The sequence below is a fragment of the Nuphar pumila genome, chromosome 2 (genome assembly GCF_984573655.1).
Source record: "Nuphar pumila chromosome 2, dmNupPumi1.hap1.1, whole genome shotgun sequence".
NCBI classification, from domain to species: domain Eukaryota; kingdom Viridiplantae; phylum Streptophyta; class Magnoliopsida; order Nymphaeales; family Nymphaeaceae; genus Nuphar; species Nuphar pumila.
The window spans coordinates 141,793,196-141,807,374 of record NC_143250.1 but is presented as its reverse complement, the minus strand read 5'-3'; the positions used below and the strand labels follow the sequence as shown (position 1 = coordinate 141,807,374).

General features: G+C 38.2%; 1 protein-coding gene across 2 annotated transcripts in view; it reads right to left on the bottom strand.

Annotated features, from left to right (window-relative positions):
• USP (UDP-sugar pyrophosphorylase) overlaps positions 1-8,710 on the bottom strand; it is a 38,427-nt gene extending 29,717 nt beyond the window's left edge. The window contains exons 1-3 of one of the 2 annotated variants that reach the window (XM_089996978.1): positions 8,347-8,710; positions 7,164-7,268; positions 6,212-6,328 (exon numbers count right to left, since the gene is read on the bottom strand). In XM_089996978.1, the coding sequence (XP_089853104.1) occupies positions 6,212-6,328; positions 7,164-7,268; positions 8,347-8,463 (339 nt within the window). In that variant the 5' untranslated portion in view covers positions 8,464-8,710. Of the gene's footprint in view, positions 1-6,211; positions 6,329-7,159; positions 7,269-8,346 lie in introns of both variants that reach the window. The other variant, XM_089996979.1, reaches the window with a different exon arrangement.
• Between the last annotated feature and the right edge of the window lie 5,469 nt (positions 8,711-14,179).

Genomic DNA, 14,179 nt, shown 5'->3' with positions numbered 1-14,179 from the left:
ATTGAGCTTAAGCACTCCTCAAGTTCTTCTTTCTCTAGTAGTGCAAGAATAACACAATCGAGAGCCAAGGTTGGCAATCAAAATCATAGATTTGCAACTGAACCAAAAGAATTAGAAAGAGGAAGAAGAAAAGATGAAGACATTAGATAAGCGTATAAAGGCACTCCTCTAGCTGCCCAACAGTAGACTGCAGATGCTAAAATCTATATAGGATGACCCACTTGTTGGCAATATATAGTTTCCGAAGCCTCCTTTTACTTTTTATTGCACTTCTTTTCTTCTTTCTTAATGGAAGTTTGCATTCCTTTGATAAATAACTTCTGAGACTGATCAAAAATAAAACCTACAAATATTTTCCTTTTTTGTCAACTTCTTGAACTTTTCTTGCTTAGATTAGGATTACTTGTTTCATGTGATTCTAGTTAACATCAAGCAATTATACCTGAATTCAGTCTTTTACATGTAAGACAGCTCCTAAACAGGTCGGATCAAGGCAATATACAAGATTTGGGCCAGGCCAGGCCCAAACCAAGCTTCTAAATGGAAACTAATGTAATGAAAATGGCGGAAACACAAATAATGCAAAACACACTTTTAAGGAAGCCAAGAACACAAGCACTAAAAGTGCCTCCGTAACCCACTAAGGAGTAAAGTGCCTACAAGGTATAAGATTAATATTATTGAAGAGAGAAGGTGGGTGAAAAACCCATACTAATACAAATGAGAGCCTCCTCTATTTATAGAGGAGGAAAGCTAAAAGAAGGGACCACAAGGGGGGCTCCCTTCTAGTCGTTGGGAGCCCCAACGGTCATAAATATGACTGTTGGGGCCCCAACGACTAGATGGGTGGGGCCCCTTGTGGTCCTACATAATGGAAAAATAAAAAACAAAAAAGAAAAGAAAAAGGTAAAAAAGAAAGAAAAGAGAAAAATACAAAAAAGAAAAAAGATACATGGTAATTTACCAAAACACCCCTATCGGGTTTTTGGTTGTATAGAAAAATAAAAAAAAATAAAATATGTATGTATATACATATATGTATATATATACTTTTATATATATATATATATACGTATGTATATATATATATATTTATATATACATATTTTAACACGCCTCCTCAAACTTTACGGGGAGAAGACCGAAAGTTTGCTAAGAAGAAACATAAATCGTGGAGTTGGAAGCACTTTGGTGAAGAAGTCAGCCAATATTCTGAAGTAACATATGGTAATGTGATAGTTCCTCTGAGATATTCGTCTCGAACATAGTGGCAATCCATTTCGATATGCTTGGTCCGCTCATGAAAAGTATGATTGCTTGCGATGTAGATCGCGCTTTTGTTATCACAGCACAGCTTGGTGGAAGAAGAAACGAGGACGCCCATGTCACAAAGAAGACTTTTAAGCCATACGATTTCCATAGTTGTCATTGCCATGGCCCGATATTCAACTTCAGTGGATGATAGTGAGACCTTTTGTTACTTCTTGCATCTCCACGAAATGAGAGATTCACCTAAAAAGATGCAAAAAACAGTGGTTAAGATACGATCATTGGGATTTCCTCCCCAATCAGCATCAGTAAAAGCAGTTAATTCAAGAGATGAGGAAGAGGATAAGAAAAGCCCTTTGGAGATGGTATTTTTGACGTATCGCACAATTCGCATCACGGCCGCCATGTGAACTGAAGTAAGCGCATGCTGAAACTGGCTTGCAGCATGAACCGCATAAGCTATATCTGAACGGGTGATGGATAAGTAAGTAAGAGATTCAATTAATTGACGATAGGGGGTTGGATCCTCAAGTAGAACATCATCCTCAAGTCTTAGTTTTGCATTGATAACTTCAGGAGTTTCAACTTTCTTTTCATCGGATACTCCTAACTTGGTACAAATGTCTGCTGCTAATTCATTTGAGATAGAATGTATCCTCGGGAAGAGTATGTCACTTCAATACCTAAAAAATATCTCAAAAATCCAAGGTCAGACATATCAAAAGTTTTCTTTAATATGGACTTAAGATCATTTACTCCCTTTTTGTCACTCCCAGTGATGATCATATCATCAACATACAAAAGTAGAATAACAATGAAGTCACCTGTTTTCTTAACAAAAAAAGCAGTGTCAGTATAACAAGAAATAAATCCCAAATTGATTAATACATTACTAAACTTGTCATACCAAGCTTTAGGAGCTTGCTTAAGTCCATATAAAGCCTTTTTAATTTTAAAATTTTACCATTTAAATTCATACCCGGAGGTGGTTCCATATAAACTTCTTCACTCAAATTTCCATTTAAAAAGGCATTCTTAACGTCAAGTTGAAAGATAGGTCATTTTTTAATAGACGCTATTGCAATAAGTGCTCGTACACTAGTCATGCGAGCAATAGGAGCAAATGTCTCATCATAATCCATCCCATATTCTTGGGCATATCCTTTGGCTACTAAACAAGCCTTAAATCTTTCTAAAGAACCATCACTTTTAGTTTTCACACTGAAAACCCATCTACATCCTATGGGTTTCTTGCCATTTAGGGGATCAATGATTTTTCATGTTTGTGCTTTTTTAAGTGCATTAAGTTCAAGTTTCATTGTTTCATTCCAATGAGCATATTGCTTAGCATCATTGTAATGAGATGGTTCATGGAAAGATTGAATAGCTAATAAACAAGCTCAAAAATTTGGAGAAAAAGAATCATAAGATACAAATCTATTAGGTATTTTAGAAATACGATTTGATCTTCTTTGAGAGGATTCTTCTATTGACTCATTTTGAGAGAATTTCTCAAGAGCACAAGGAGGATTACTTTCATTTCTCCTAGAATAGACTTGTGTGTGACTTGGTACATTTTCATTTAAGTTTTGAAGGTCATGTTGCTCATTAACCGTAGGTTCAATATGTTCCTCACAAGGTTCAATATTAACATGATCATCTATGCCTTTTTCTTGAGGCAATAAGTCAAACAAAAATGAATAATCAACATGTTCATTTAGTTTATGCGAAAAAACATTTTCTTTTTCTAAGAAAGTAACATCTTTTGAGATATAAAGTTTGTTATTTAATAGATCAAAACATCGATAGCCTTTTTGTTTTTCGCCATATCCTAAGAAAATGCATTCAATTGCCCTTGAGGAAAGTTTATCGTTTTTGTGAGTTAGGACATAACATTTACATCCAAAAATTCTTAGTCTTTTGTAGTCGGGAGACATATTATAAAGTTTTTCAAATGGAAAAATATTTTTCAAAGCGGAAGATGGTGTTCTATTGATTAAATATGTTGAGGTTAGAACCGCTTCGGCCCAAAAGTATTTAGGAATATTCTTGAAAACAAGTAAAGTTTTTGTGGTTTCTATTATGTGTCTATGCTTTCTTTCCGCAAGACCATTTTGTTGCGGAGTGTTTGGACAAGAACGTTGAAGACAAATATCATTTTCTTTCAAGTAGATTTGAAATTCATTGGACATATATTCGCCTCCCGAATCGGATCTAAGAATGGATAGGTTTCTTAAAATTTGATTTTTCACCATTGCATGAAATTCTTTAAAAAAAGGAGAAAACTTCGGATTTGCGACTTAAGAAGTAAATCCATGTAAATCGAGTGAAATCATCAATAAAGACCACGTAGTATGAAAAGCCTCCTTTAGATAAAATAGGGGAAGGTCCCCATACATCGGAATGAACAAGTTCAAAAGGTCGAGTGGTGACATAACTTCTTTGAGGAAATGAAATAGCTTTAGATTTTCCAAAAATACAATCTTTACAAGTCATGTGTTCGACTTTACAAGTATTGTTCAAAAAAGAAAAAAGAGACATCTTTAAAAAAATTGGGTGACCAAGTCTCTCATGTCAAACTTCAATACTTTTGTCGTTTATAAGATTACAAAATGACTTCGATGGAAGAGTCAAAAAGTCCATAAAATAAACATTGCCCCTTCTATGGCCTTGCCCAATCAGCTTTCCTGACTGGAGATCCTGCACGGTGCAATCTTTAGGTAAGAAAGAAACTTGGCATCCATGATCGGTGATTTGGGAAACGGAAAAAAGATTTAGATTGATTTTTGAAACGACTCTTACTTTAGGAACAAAAAAGTTTTGAGAGGTTTTAAAATCTAAGTGTTCCAATACTTTCAATTTTTAAAGATGTCCCATCGGCCGTTGAGACATAAGAAGATATGGGTTCGGAAAAAACATTAGAAAGAGAGTTTTTATGAGATGTCATATGAAAAGAAGCACCAGAGTTTAGTATCCACATACCTGGAGGTGATGAAGAATAGGCGATGGCGGCTCCCAATGTTGAAGGTGAAGAAGTCTTGAGAAGATGTTGGAGAACTTCGGAGATATGGTTAAGAGTTTCTTTGATATCTCCTTCTTTGACACTTTCTTCTTCCTTCTTTGGAAAAATTTCTCCAACCACGGCCACTTTCCTTTAAGCTTTGGGCAAACCGGCTTGATATATCCCCGTTCATTACAATAGTGACAAATCACTCCCTTTCTATATCCATTATTTTTGTTAAAATGGGGAGGTCTATATGTTTTTACATTTGATTCGGGCCTAGTAACGGCCAAAATTTTATCACTCTTAATACTTATGCCAAGACGAGTTTCTTCTTGGCATACTTCGGCAAGAGCGTCTTCAATGGGTAAGGCTTTACTTCTATAAAGAAGGGATGCCCTAACTTGTTCAAATTCCGGCCAAAGACCATGGAGGAATTGGAAGAAATGCTCATTTTTAATTTGTTCTCTTCTTAACTCAACATCTTCCGGAACCACCCACTTGGGCTCAAGAAGAACAAGCTCATCCCAAAGAGGGGTTAAAGTACTAAAGTAGTCACGGACACTCATATCCGCTTGTCTAGTAGATCTAATTTTTTATTGACAAAAAATTTGTCTAGCTAGATCCTTTTGGGTATGCATACCCTTAAGAAACAACCATGCATCATTGGCTCTTCTAAACTTACCAATGTTGGCATAATTTTTTAGGTCAACATTGTTCATAAACCATGCCAAGATTTTGGCATGGTTACTTTTTCAATCCTCAACTTTGGATTGATGGCCATTGATAGTTTTGATGCGCTCATCGCCGTCTAAAGCTTTTTCAATCCCACTTTCAATTTTAGTGAGAACAAGAGAGGGTTCGGGAGTAGTTCCCATAACAAAACCCCAAAGTTTCTTACCTCTTAGATGATTTTCCATAGCGGAGGCCCACGTAAGGTAATTGGACCCATTGAGCTTAAAAGAAAGCTCCACTTTAGATTCGTGCTCCATAGGTACCGAATAACCTTCCTTTCTTCAAAAGATTGAGAGGCACATGTCCCAAGACACCAACAAGAAGAGAATCCCGGTCACCTTCGTTGCTTAGAATCCCGATCACCTTCCTTGCTCTGATACCATGTAATGAAAATGACAGAAACACTAATAATGCAAAACACACTTTTAAGGAAGCCAAGAACACAAGCACTAAAAGTGCATGCGTAACCCACTAAGGGGTAAAGTGCCTACAAGGCATAAGATTAATATTATTGAAGAGAGAAGGTGGGTGAAAAACCCATACTAATACAAGTGAGAGCCTCCTCTATTTATAGAGGACGAAAGCTAAAAGAAGGGACCACAAGGGGGGCTCCCTTCTAGTCATTGGGAGCCCCAACGGTCATAAATATGACTGTTGGGGCCCCAACGACTAGATGGGCGGGGCCCCTTGTGGTCCTACATAATAGAAAAAGAAAAAAGAAAAAAGAAAAGAAAAAAGGTAAAAAAGAAAGAAAAGAGAAAAATACAAAAAAGAAAAAAGATACATGGTAATTTACCAAAACACCCCTATCGGGTTTTTGGTTGTACAGAAAAATAAAAAGAAATAAAATATGTATGTATATATATATATACTTATATATATATAAGTATATGTATATATATATAAGTATATGTATATATATATTTATATATACATATTTTAACAACTAGTACAGGGCCCAGATCTGGTCTAACTAAATGCAGATTGGACTGGCTCCCTCATTGACTGGCCTATCTGAAATGCACGTAATGTGAATAGTAGAAATGATGGTAGATTTGCATGTGAAGAACAAAAAACACTTGGCACTAGCATACAAGAATAGATAAACATACATAACCACACGGAAAACAAAACACTTAATTTTAAATACCATAAAGTACACATCCAGAGAGTGTATCTCTATAAGCATGGAAACACTTCACTTACTGAAGGAGTAAATCCATCATATGGATTTTTTCCAGCTTTTGAATCTGCCAAGAGATGTCTAGCATTTTTAATGTAAGAAACCAACCCACCTGGATAGCTGTTATTCAGTAGAGCTACCTGCAACCATTACATATACCATTAATAAGATTACATGCAATTAGCAACTTAAACAAAGTAGACGAGAAAGAGAGAGGCAATATGTTCAATGGATTTCCACGCTAAGATGAATACAGAAATCAGGATCAAGATGGTCATTTGTTCATCATGATATGAAGCAGGAAATTACAATTACAGACATAAGGGGATGAAATACCCATGAGGCACCACGAAGAATGCATTGTTTCCACCACTTCTTTCATTTACAAGATCGATGACCAAGTGGGTTGGCTTACAGAATAAGAAACACTTACAGCAAAGCCACTGTAGATGAGCCATTGAGGATCAGACGGGGTCCCCTCATGACCTGATAGAGAACAATGGACCTGGTAACGATAGCCTGGTTCCAGGTGGGCAAAGCATGGCCCAAAACAGAACAGGCAACTGTAGACTGCCCTTGGCACAACCATTTGTGATTTTACTCTCCACAGGAGAGAATGAATTATCACATTCCCAAGTGTTAGGTAATGACCATTTTCAGACGCTGACCAAGGATTACACTGTTCGCTATAATTTTGAGTACCCTGTTGCTATAACACCCGTGATGCAAAGATAGAGCTGATGTTGTAAGGAATGGATCATTTTCATGTTCTATTCTTCTAAAAATAACATGGAATGGATGATTTTTTCATGTTCTAATCTTCTAAAATTAACATATGGTACAGAAAGCATCATGTTAACAAACAAAGACAACCTCTCTACATAGTTTAATTAAACAAATAAAGCAATATAAAAGCAAATATTTGCAATATCCTTGCACTAAACATATTAAACTATCAACACCATGGAGACCAACCTGATGAAAGAAACCATGTTTTTCTGCATCATCATCACCAGGCTCTGACCAATGATCAAAAAGGTGCCTTTCTTTCTCTTCAATCAACATTTTCGCAAGATCAATCTAACAAAAAATGCTCAAAAAATTAGCAAGTGTTGTAGAACATTATTGCCGAAAAACATAGACATGTAGTCTAAGATGTCAAAATTACAATTCTTACATATGAAAGACTGAAGTCATAAATGATGTAGTGTTATATCCCTAATGTATGTGGTAACATATGTACATAGATACATACATATAATGCATACAATATAATTTGACACTCAGATACTTTATCCTAAAACGTATCTGAGTGTAAGTATCTGAGTGTCAAATTATTCATATCTTGCATCTCAGATACGCCAAGGTATTCATATCTTTTATCAGTCTTTATATTGTGGTGTAAGTATTTAGGAACCAAGTGGTTCTTTTCTAACATGAAGAAGTACCGAGTTTTCTAGCTTAACTTGCATCTCACGATACCAAAGAAGGACGATTTCAGGCTAGATATTCGCTTGCTTGAGAACATGATATATTCATATTATTGCAACAACAAAAAACATGTATATTACCGTTCTTTTGTTTTCCTTAACGTTTGTTCACCAGGTTGAGTGAGCCCAATGCTCCCAAACCTGCATTTCATGACGTATTAACACAGATCTTGGCGAGCAAGCGCTACCCAGATTTTTCTTTATGGCCCACCGAGATCAAATTAGGGAATCTTTTTTCATAGATCAACTGGTTATAGATGCATCCGATGCAAATTATGCCGCTTGTGGATGAACAGGATGACAAAATTGGACCATCGAACCAATCCAAATTGTTGGTACCTGATCTTTTTCCTCTTTCAATCACAACAAACACGGAATCTTCCGATATCCCACGAAATTTATGAGTTATACAACGAGATACAGTGCACAACAAAATGAAGCATCACCGGCAAAAACAACCACCCAGGATCAAAAAAAGATTAAAACTACCAAAAGGAAATTGTTCGTTTCTGAAAGCGACACCAACATACAATGAGTAAGAAACAAACACCAAAACTCAAAGCATGGTTGAACAGTCCCGTAACTCGGACAAAACTCGTTTAGCTTGCAACTCGTGACCAATTTTCCAACAATGACTCAAAGTACCAAAAGAAGAGAGAGAGAGAGACCTCGTTTGGAGACAGGATGCAGAGATTCTTCCTCAGATTGGGAGGAGCCCAATCGGAGCTTCGATCTCCGTCGCTTATTTTCAGATCGGAGAGTTTCTCGGCCGTCGATCCAGCCATCCTCTCTGGGCGTTCAGGAGGCGAACAAGCAAGCAACACAAATCCTGAAGAGAGATCGAAATCCTTGAAAACGTTCGGTTGAATTCCGATTCAAGGGAAACTTCCAATTCTGAAAGAAACCCAAAAACCCGATTTCTAGGAAACTTTCAAGATATGCGCAAGGGAAGTCGAGAGAGTTCCTGAGATTCGCTCCCGTGCTAGAGAGAGAGAGAGGGGCTAATTGTGGTAACATGGCGGGTAGGGGTGGCAATCGTGTCGGGTTGGCGGGTCGACCTGACGGGTTGGCGGGTCAGCATACCTCAACACGAACCCGACCCGTTTATTAAACGGGTCGGCTGTGGCAAACACGAACCCGGCTCGTTTAATAAATGGGTAACCCGACACGACCCGCCAACCCATTTAATAAATGGGTTGGGTCTGGTAAACGGGTTCTCAGGTTCGCATGTCAGGTTGGCAGGTTGACGGGTTGACCCACCCGCCTAACCCGTTTATTAAACGGGTCAGCCGGGTTGGCGGGTTGGCATACCCCTAACACGAACCCGACCCGTTTAATAAACGGGTTAGGCGGGTCAACCCGTTTATTAAACGGGTTCATTTTTTCCAAACCCGAACCCGCCTTGACGGGTCGGATTGGCGGGTCGTGTCAGGTTTTGCCACCCCTAGCGGGTAGGGGTGGAGATCAGGTCGGGCCGCCTGCGGCTTGTCGGGTACCCAGTCCGTCTCGGGCCACGCATTAAGAGCCCTGACGATAAAAGTCGGGTCGAGAGTCCGACCCGATAAGATATCGGGTTGGGCTCGGACCATAGTGACAAAAGTTTAAAACGGCAATTTATAGGATGTGAATTTGCTCGTGAGGTTTTAAAAATGTTTAATTTTTCTTGAGTTTTTATCGTTAAGGTCTCAGAAAAATATAAAAAATCAAATCATTTTATCAAAAAAACTCAAAATAAATAAATAAATAAATAAAAACTAATCTTACAACTAAATTTTACATGAAAAAATATAAAATCTACTTTCGAAATTCTTACAATAATCATGCAGAACTTGTAAAAAGCTTATGAAAACTGAGAGCATAACCAAAACTGAGACATACTTAATGACTTAGTCACCCACCTAAATACCACATGCCTTCCAATGAAAATAGGCATGGCACAGTTTCTTATCATAATGCAAAAAAGCAGCTTCACAATGAAAAGAGAATAACTGGATTTAAACATATTTCTTAGAATATTTTGTCCCAAAAGAAAATTTTGCGAGAAATTCAATCTCACGAAATTAAAAAAGTTTTAATCGTTGAGTGAATTTATCATGATTTTTTCATGAAAAATCACATTTCTCACGATAATTGTTACAATGACTGTGGTAACATGGTGGGTAGTGGGGTCGCTTTGGTTTGGATCTGGGTAGAACCAGAACCAGACATGATTTGAGATGTTGGTGTCACTGCCAGGTTTGAATTTGGGTTCAATAGGATCCATCATAAGAGAAATCATATCCGAATCCTATAAAGATTACATGAACCAGACTGGACCATACCTGGTAATTTTATATTTTTTTCTTTTTACACTGAAATTTTGCATCTTAATGAAACTGGGGTTAAGCCTGAGTCTGGTATAAAAGTTCACAAACCATACCCAGCTTCATATATTACTCGGACCCTTCCGGTCTATTCAAATCTTATTCATCCCCAAATCCTAACCCCATAGGGTTTGGTACGGGTGTGGTCCAGGTCAAACCTGACAACACCCCTAATGGTGGGTAGGGATGGAGATCGGGTCAAACCACCCGTGGATTGTTGGGTACCCGGTCTGTCTTGGGCCACACTTTAAGAGCCCTGCTGGATAAAAGCAGGGTCGAGTCCGACCCGATAGATATGGGTCAAGCTCGGGCCTGGGTTCTAGCCTGAGTCGGGCTTTATTATTTAAAAAATATTTTAAAGTTTACATCGTGGCAGCTGCCACCTTTTAAATTAAGATCTCTCTCTCTCTCTCTCTCTCTCTCTCTCTCTCTCTCTCTCTCTATATATATATATATATATATATATATATATATATATATATATATATATATATAGTGTTTCACAAACTGCGGGTCTTAATCAGAACTTAGGTCCAGCTCGAGTCTGGTATAAAATTTCACAAACTATGTTCAGCTCCATGTGTTAATCGGACCTTCAGGTCTGAATTCAGATTTTAGTAGGGTTTTTTTATTTATCACCACATATGAACCATATAAGGTTTGGTATAGGGGTGGCAAAATCTGACCCGACCCGTCAATCTGCTTCTTAGCCGGGTTAGGGTTTGGCTTAAACGGGTTCATGTCGTAAACGGGTCGACCCACCTAACCTGTTTATTAAATGGGTCGTGTTCGTATTATGGGTATGCCAACCTGTTTAATAAACGGGTTAGGCGGGCGAGTCAACCCGTTTACACGAACCCGTCAACCCTGGTGTGCACCTGTGCGGTTATCGTGTCTATGTTATCGGGTTGACCCGTTTAATAAACAGGTTATCGTGTCGTGTAATTGTGTTAGGCAGGCGGGTCAACCCGTTTACACGAACCCATCAACCCTGGTGTGCGCCTGTGCGGGTTGACCCGTTTAATAAATGGGTGCCGTGTCTTGTAATTGTGTCATGTCGACCCGACTCGTTTAATAAACGGGTCGTGTGTTCGTGTTGAGGTATTCTGACCCGTCAACCCGTCGACCTGACCCGATTGCCACCTTAGTTTGGTACGGGTTGATTAGAGTAAACCGGATTCCTGACACCCTATTCTATACTGACAACATGTTTGTACCACCAAAATATCTTGACAATGATTCAAGAATATTTGTGCATTAAGCACATGACAGGTCAGTTGTGGGCTCAAGGCTGGATTCGATTTTCACTATCACCTAATCTCAACCCTTTTTTCGTCTTTTTCAGAAAAAGAAAACTTTTAAAAGGGTTTTTTTACTGGAGGTGGTGGGACCCATGTTGAATTAGAGAAAAAATAGCCTTTCCTGATATTAGATTTATCAAATGTGCTCTAATATGTATAAACATTGCACGTTTTTTTTCATGTGCACCTTAGTTTGCCTTTCTTTAATAAGCTTGTAATGGCCATTATTGTTTGTGTTCACATAAAAATGCAGAAGCACACTGCATCACACAGCCACCCATCTTGACATCTCTCCTTATGAGAGCAGTCTCTATCTCCACAAATGTTGAGATGAGTGGCTGTCAGCGCACTTACATGCGAGATTAAATCCTACCTTGTTCGGTTAGAGGGCACCACCCCTCACTCTCCTATTAAATGGATGATGAAAGAGAGGAAGGGGCCATGCCTCCTCCAAGTAAAGAAAGTAACCCTCTCTCCCAAGTATGAGTAGTGGGAAGAGTCTTTTTGGAGAAGAGAGAGGATGGAAGAGGGGTACGACCCTCACCCATGGCTATAAAAGTCATAGGCTCTCTCTCAATTTCATTTTTGCGAGAAAGGGAGAGAAAGAGATTGTGAGAGTGAAAAAAGAAGAGGAATGGACAAGAAGAAGAGGGTGAGAGGAAGGCAGCGCTGCCGGTGGAGTAAGGTAAGTTGGTTTTCTTCCTTCCTTGGAAAAAACAAAGAGGTAGGGACAAGAATCAAACATGTCATTGCCACTCTCATTGGAGAGGCAAAGAGGAGATCGTTCCTCTGCCCTCACCATCGACAATTGCGTTGTCGGCAACCTATTGTTGCAGAGAAAAAAATATAAGGTCGAGGGAAGGATGGCTGCTGACAACCGTTGATTGTCAATGGTGACATCGCGTTCACAGTGGAAGGCAGGGGTTGCCCTGCTTCAGCCACCGGCAACCGTGTGGTTGACAGAGGCTATTCTAGCAGAGAGAGAGGGGGAGACAAAGAGTTACTACACTATGTCTCAACCCCAAGAGGTCGGACCACCTCGGTTCGGATGCGTCAGACCGAGTTTGGTCGAAAAGGGACACTGGACAAAGAGTGGAACTCTACTCTTTGTCTTGTCTCAAACAACATGCCCAGCTCGACCTGGGTAACCAGACCAAGTTGTGTCTGAGGAAAAAAAAAGTTCTCATGGGTCTCAGGTTTTAAAGGAGACTGACTCGGTCTGCATAGCATGGCAGACCGAGTCAGCCAGATTGCTTGGTCTGGGTGTGCCCTAGATCGAGTTAGAGTGGGTTGGCTAGTCAACTCGGTCTAGTTATAGTGCAAACAGAGTCAGACAGAAAATAATAATAATAATAACCTATATACTAAACCAAGCTGGGTCTGTTTTTTGGTAGATCGACTCGGTCCAGACCAAGTTAGGTACGTTACGTTTTGACCGACCAAGTTGGGACAGCTTTTGGACAGATCGACTCAGTCTAGACTGGGTTGGCCATCTTTTTAGAAAGAAATAATAAAAATATGTGTATATGTATATATATGTATGTATGTATGTGTGTGAGCAGATATATGTATGAATATTGAATGGTGCAAAAATCGAGATGGTGAATATCTCAATTTTTTAATATAAGTCAGATATGGGTTTGGATTCAAATTGGATCCAAACTCAGATCGGATCTTGTCTACATACAGTAGATCCAAAACAAATTGGATCCAGTTGGGTTTAGTTCAAACCCAAGCTCTTTTCATCATTGACACCACATCTGTACTAAACCTATTATGAACAAGGTTAGAGTAAAATTGAATCTGGATTCGAAACTCAATCAAAAGATCCAGTAAACTAAATATGGACTAAAATGAGTGTGAATTAGGTCTAGTGTTAAGACAAGACGGGACTTATTACAAAATGAATATGGGAAAAAGTTGCATGATACTAGGGAGGGTTGAAAAGTAAAATGACTATTTTGCCCTTTATACACTCGATTAGTGGATTAGGCATAACTTTTTAGCACAATATCAAATTCAATGATGTTTGGATACTTGGATTCTTCTTTCGAGTAGGATCCATTAGCAAGGGACATGATGACAAACTCTGAGTAAATTGAGTCAGAGTTTGACATAAAAATGTAGGGGTATTCTCATAATTTTTTATAAAGACAAGACTCTAAATGATGATACGAGATTTTTGTCTATTTTAAATCAAAATTTGTGTGAGAACTAAGGTTATTTCTTTGAATTGAAATTTAAGCATTCCAAGTAAGTGAATATTTGCAAATTCTTCTTTAGTTAAATAAAATACATGCTGGTTAGTTTAGGCATCTTGCAATGTGATTCTATGTGTTATAAGTATGCTAGTGTTATCTTGTTTTGAATAGAACAATTGAGTAACAAGCATAAGAATTCATAATTTTGAAGTTTAGTATGATATTACATGTTATTTGATTTATGACATGATTTCAATTATAAATGTGTCTTGTATGGAGAAAATCATGACATCAATGCATGTAAAAAGTTGTTAAATATGGATGTTTGACTTTAAAAATAAGAGTAGAGTTCTAGAGTTTTAAGATAGGCTTTGTTTTGAGAATGTCACGCTTATGTATTGGGAGGGGCATTGTAAGTGTCGTGATATGATGAGCTGACTCTGTGATGAGGTTGTTATCCTTAGAAATATGACATGTCTTTATATTATAAAAGTAGTGAGTGAACATACATTGGTTATTGTATAATGCACTAATAACAAAAAAAGAAAATTGGAAGAATAATATTCATAGGATAACAATACAGGGTATGATAATGAACTCTACTAAGAGAGACATGGTCTAAGGCATTGTTTAGAG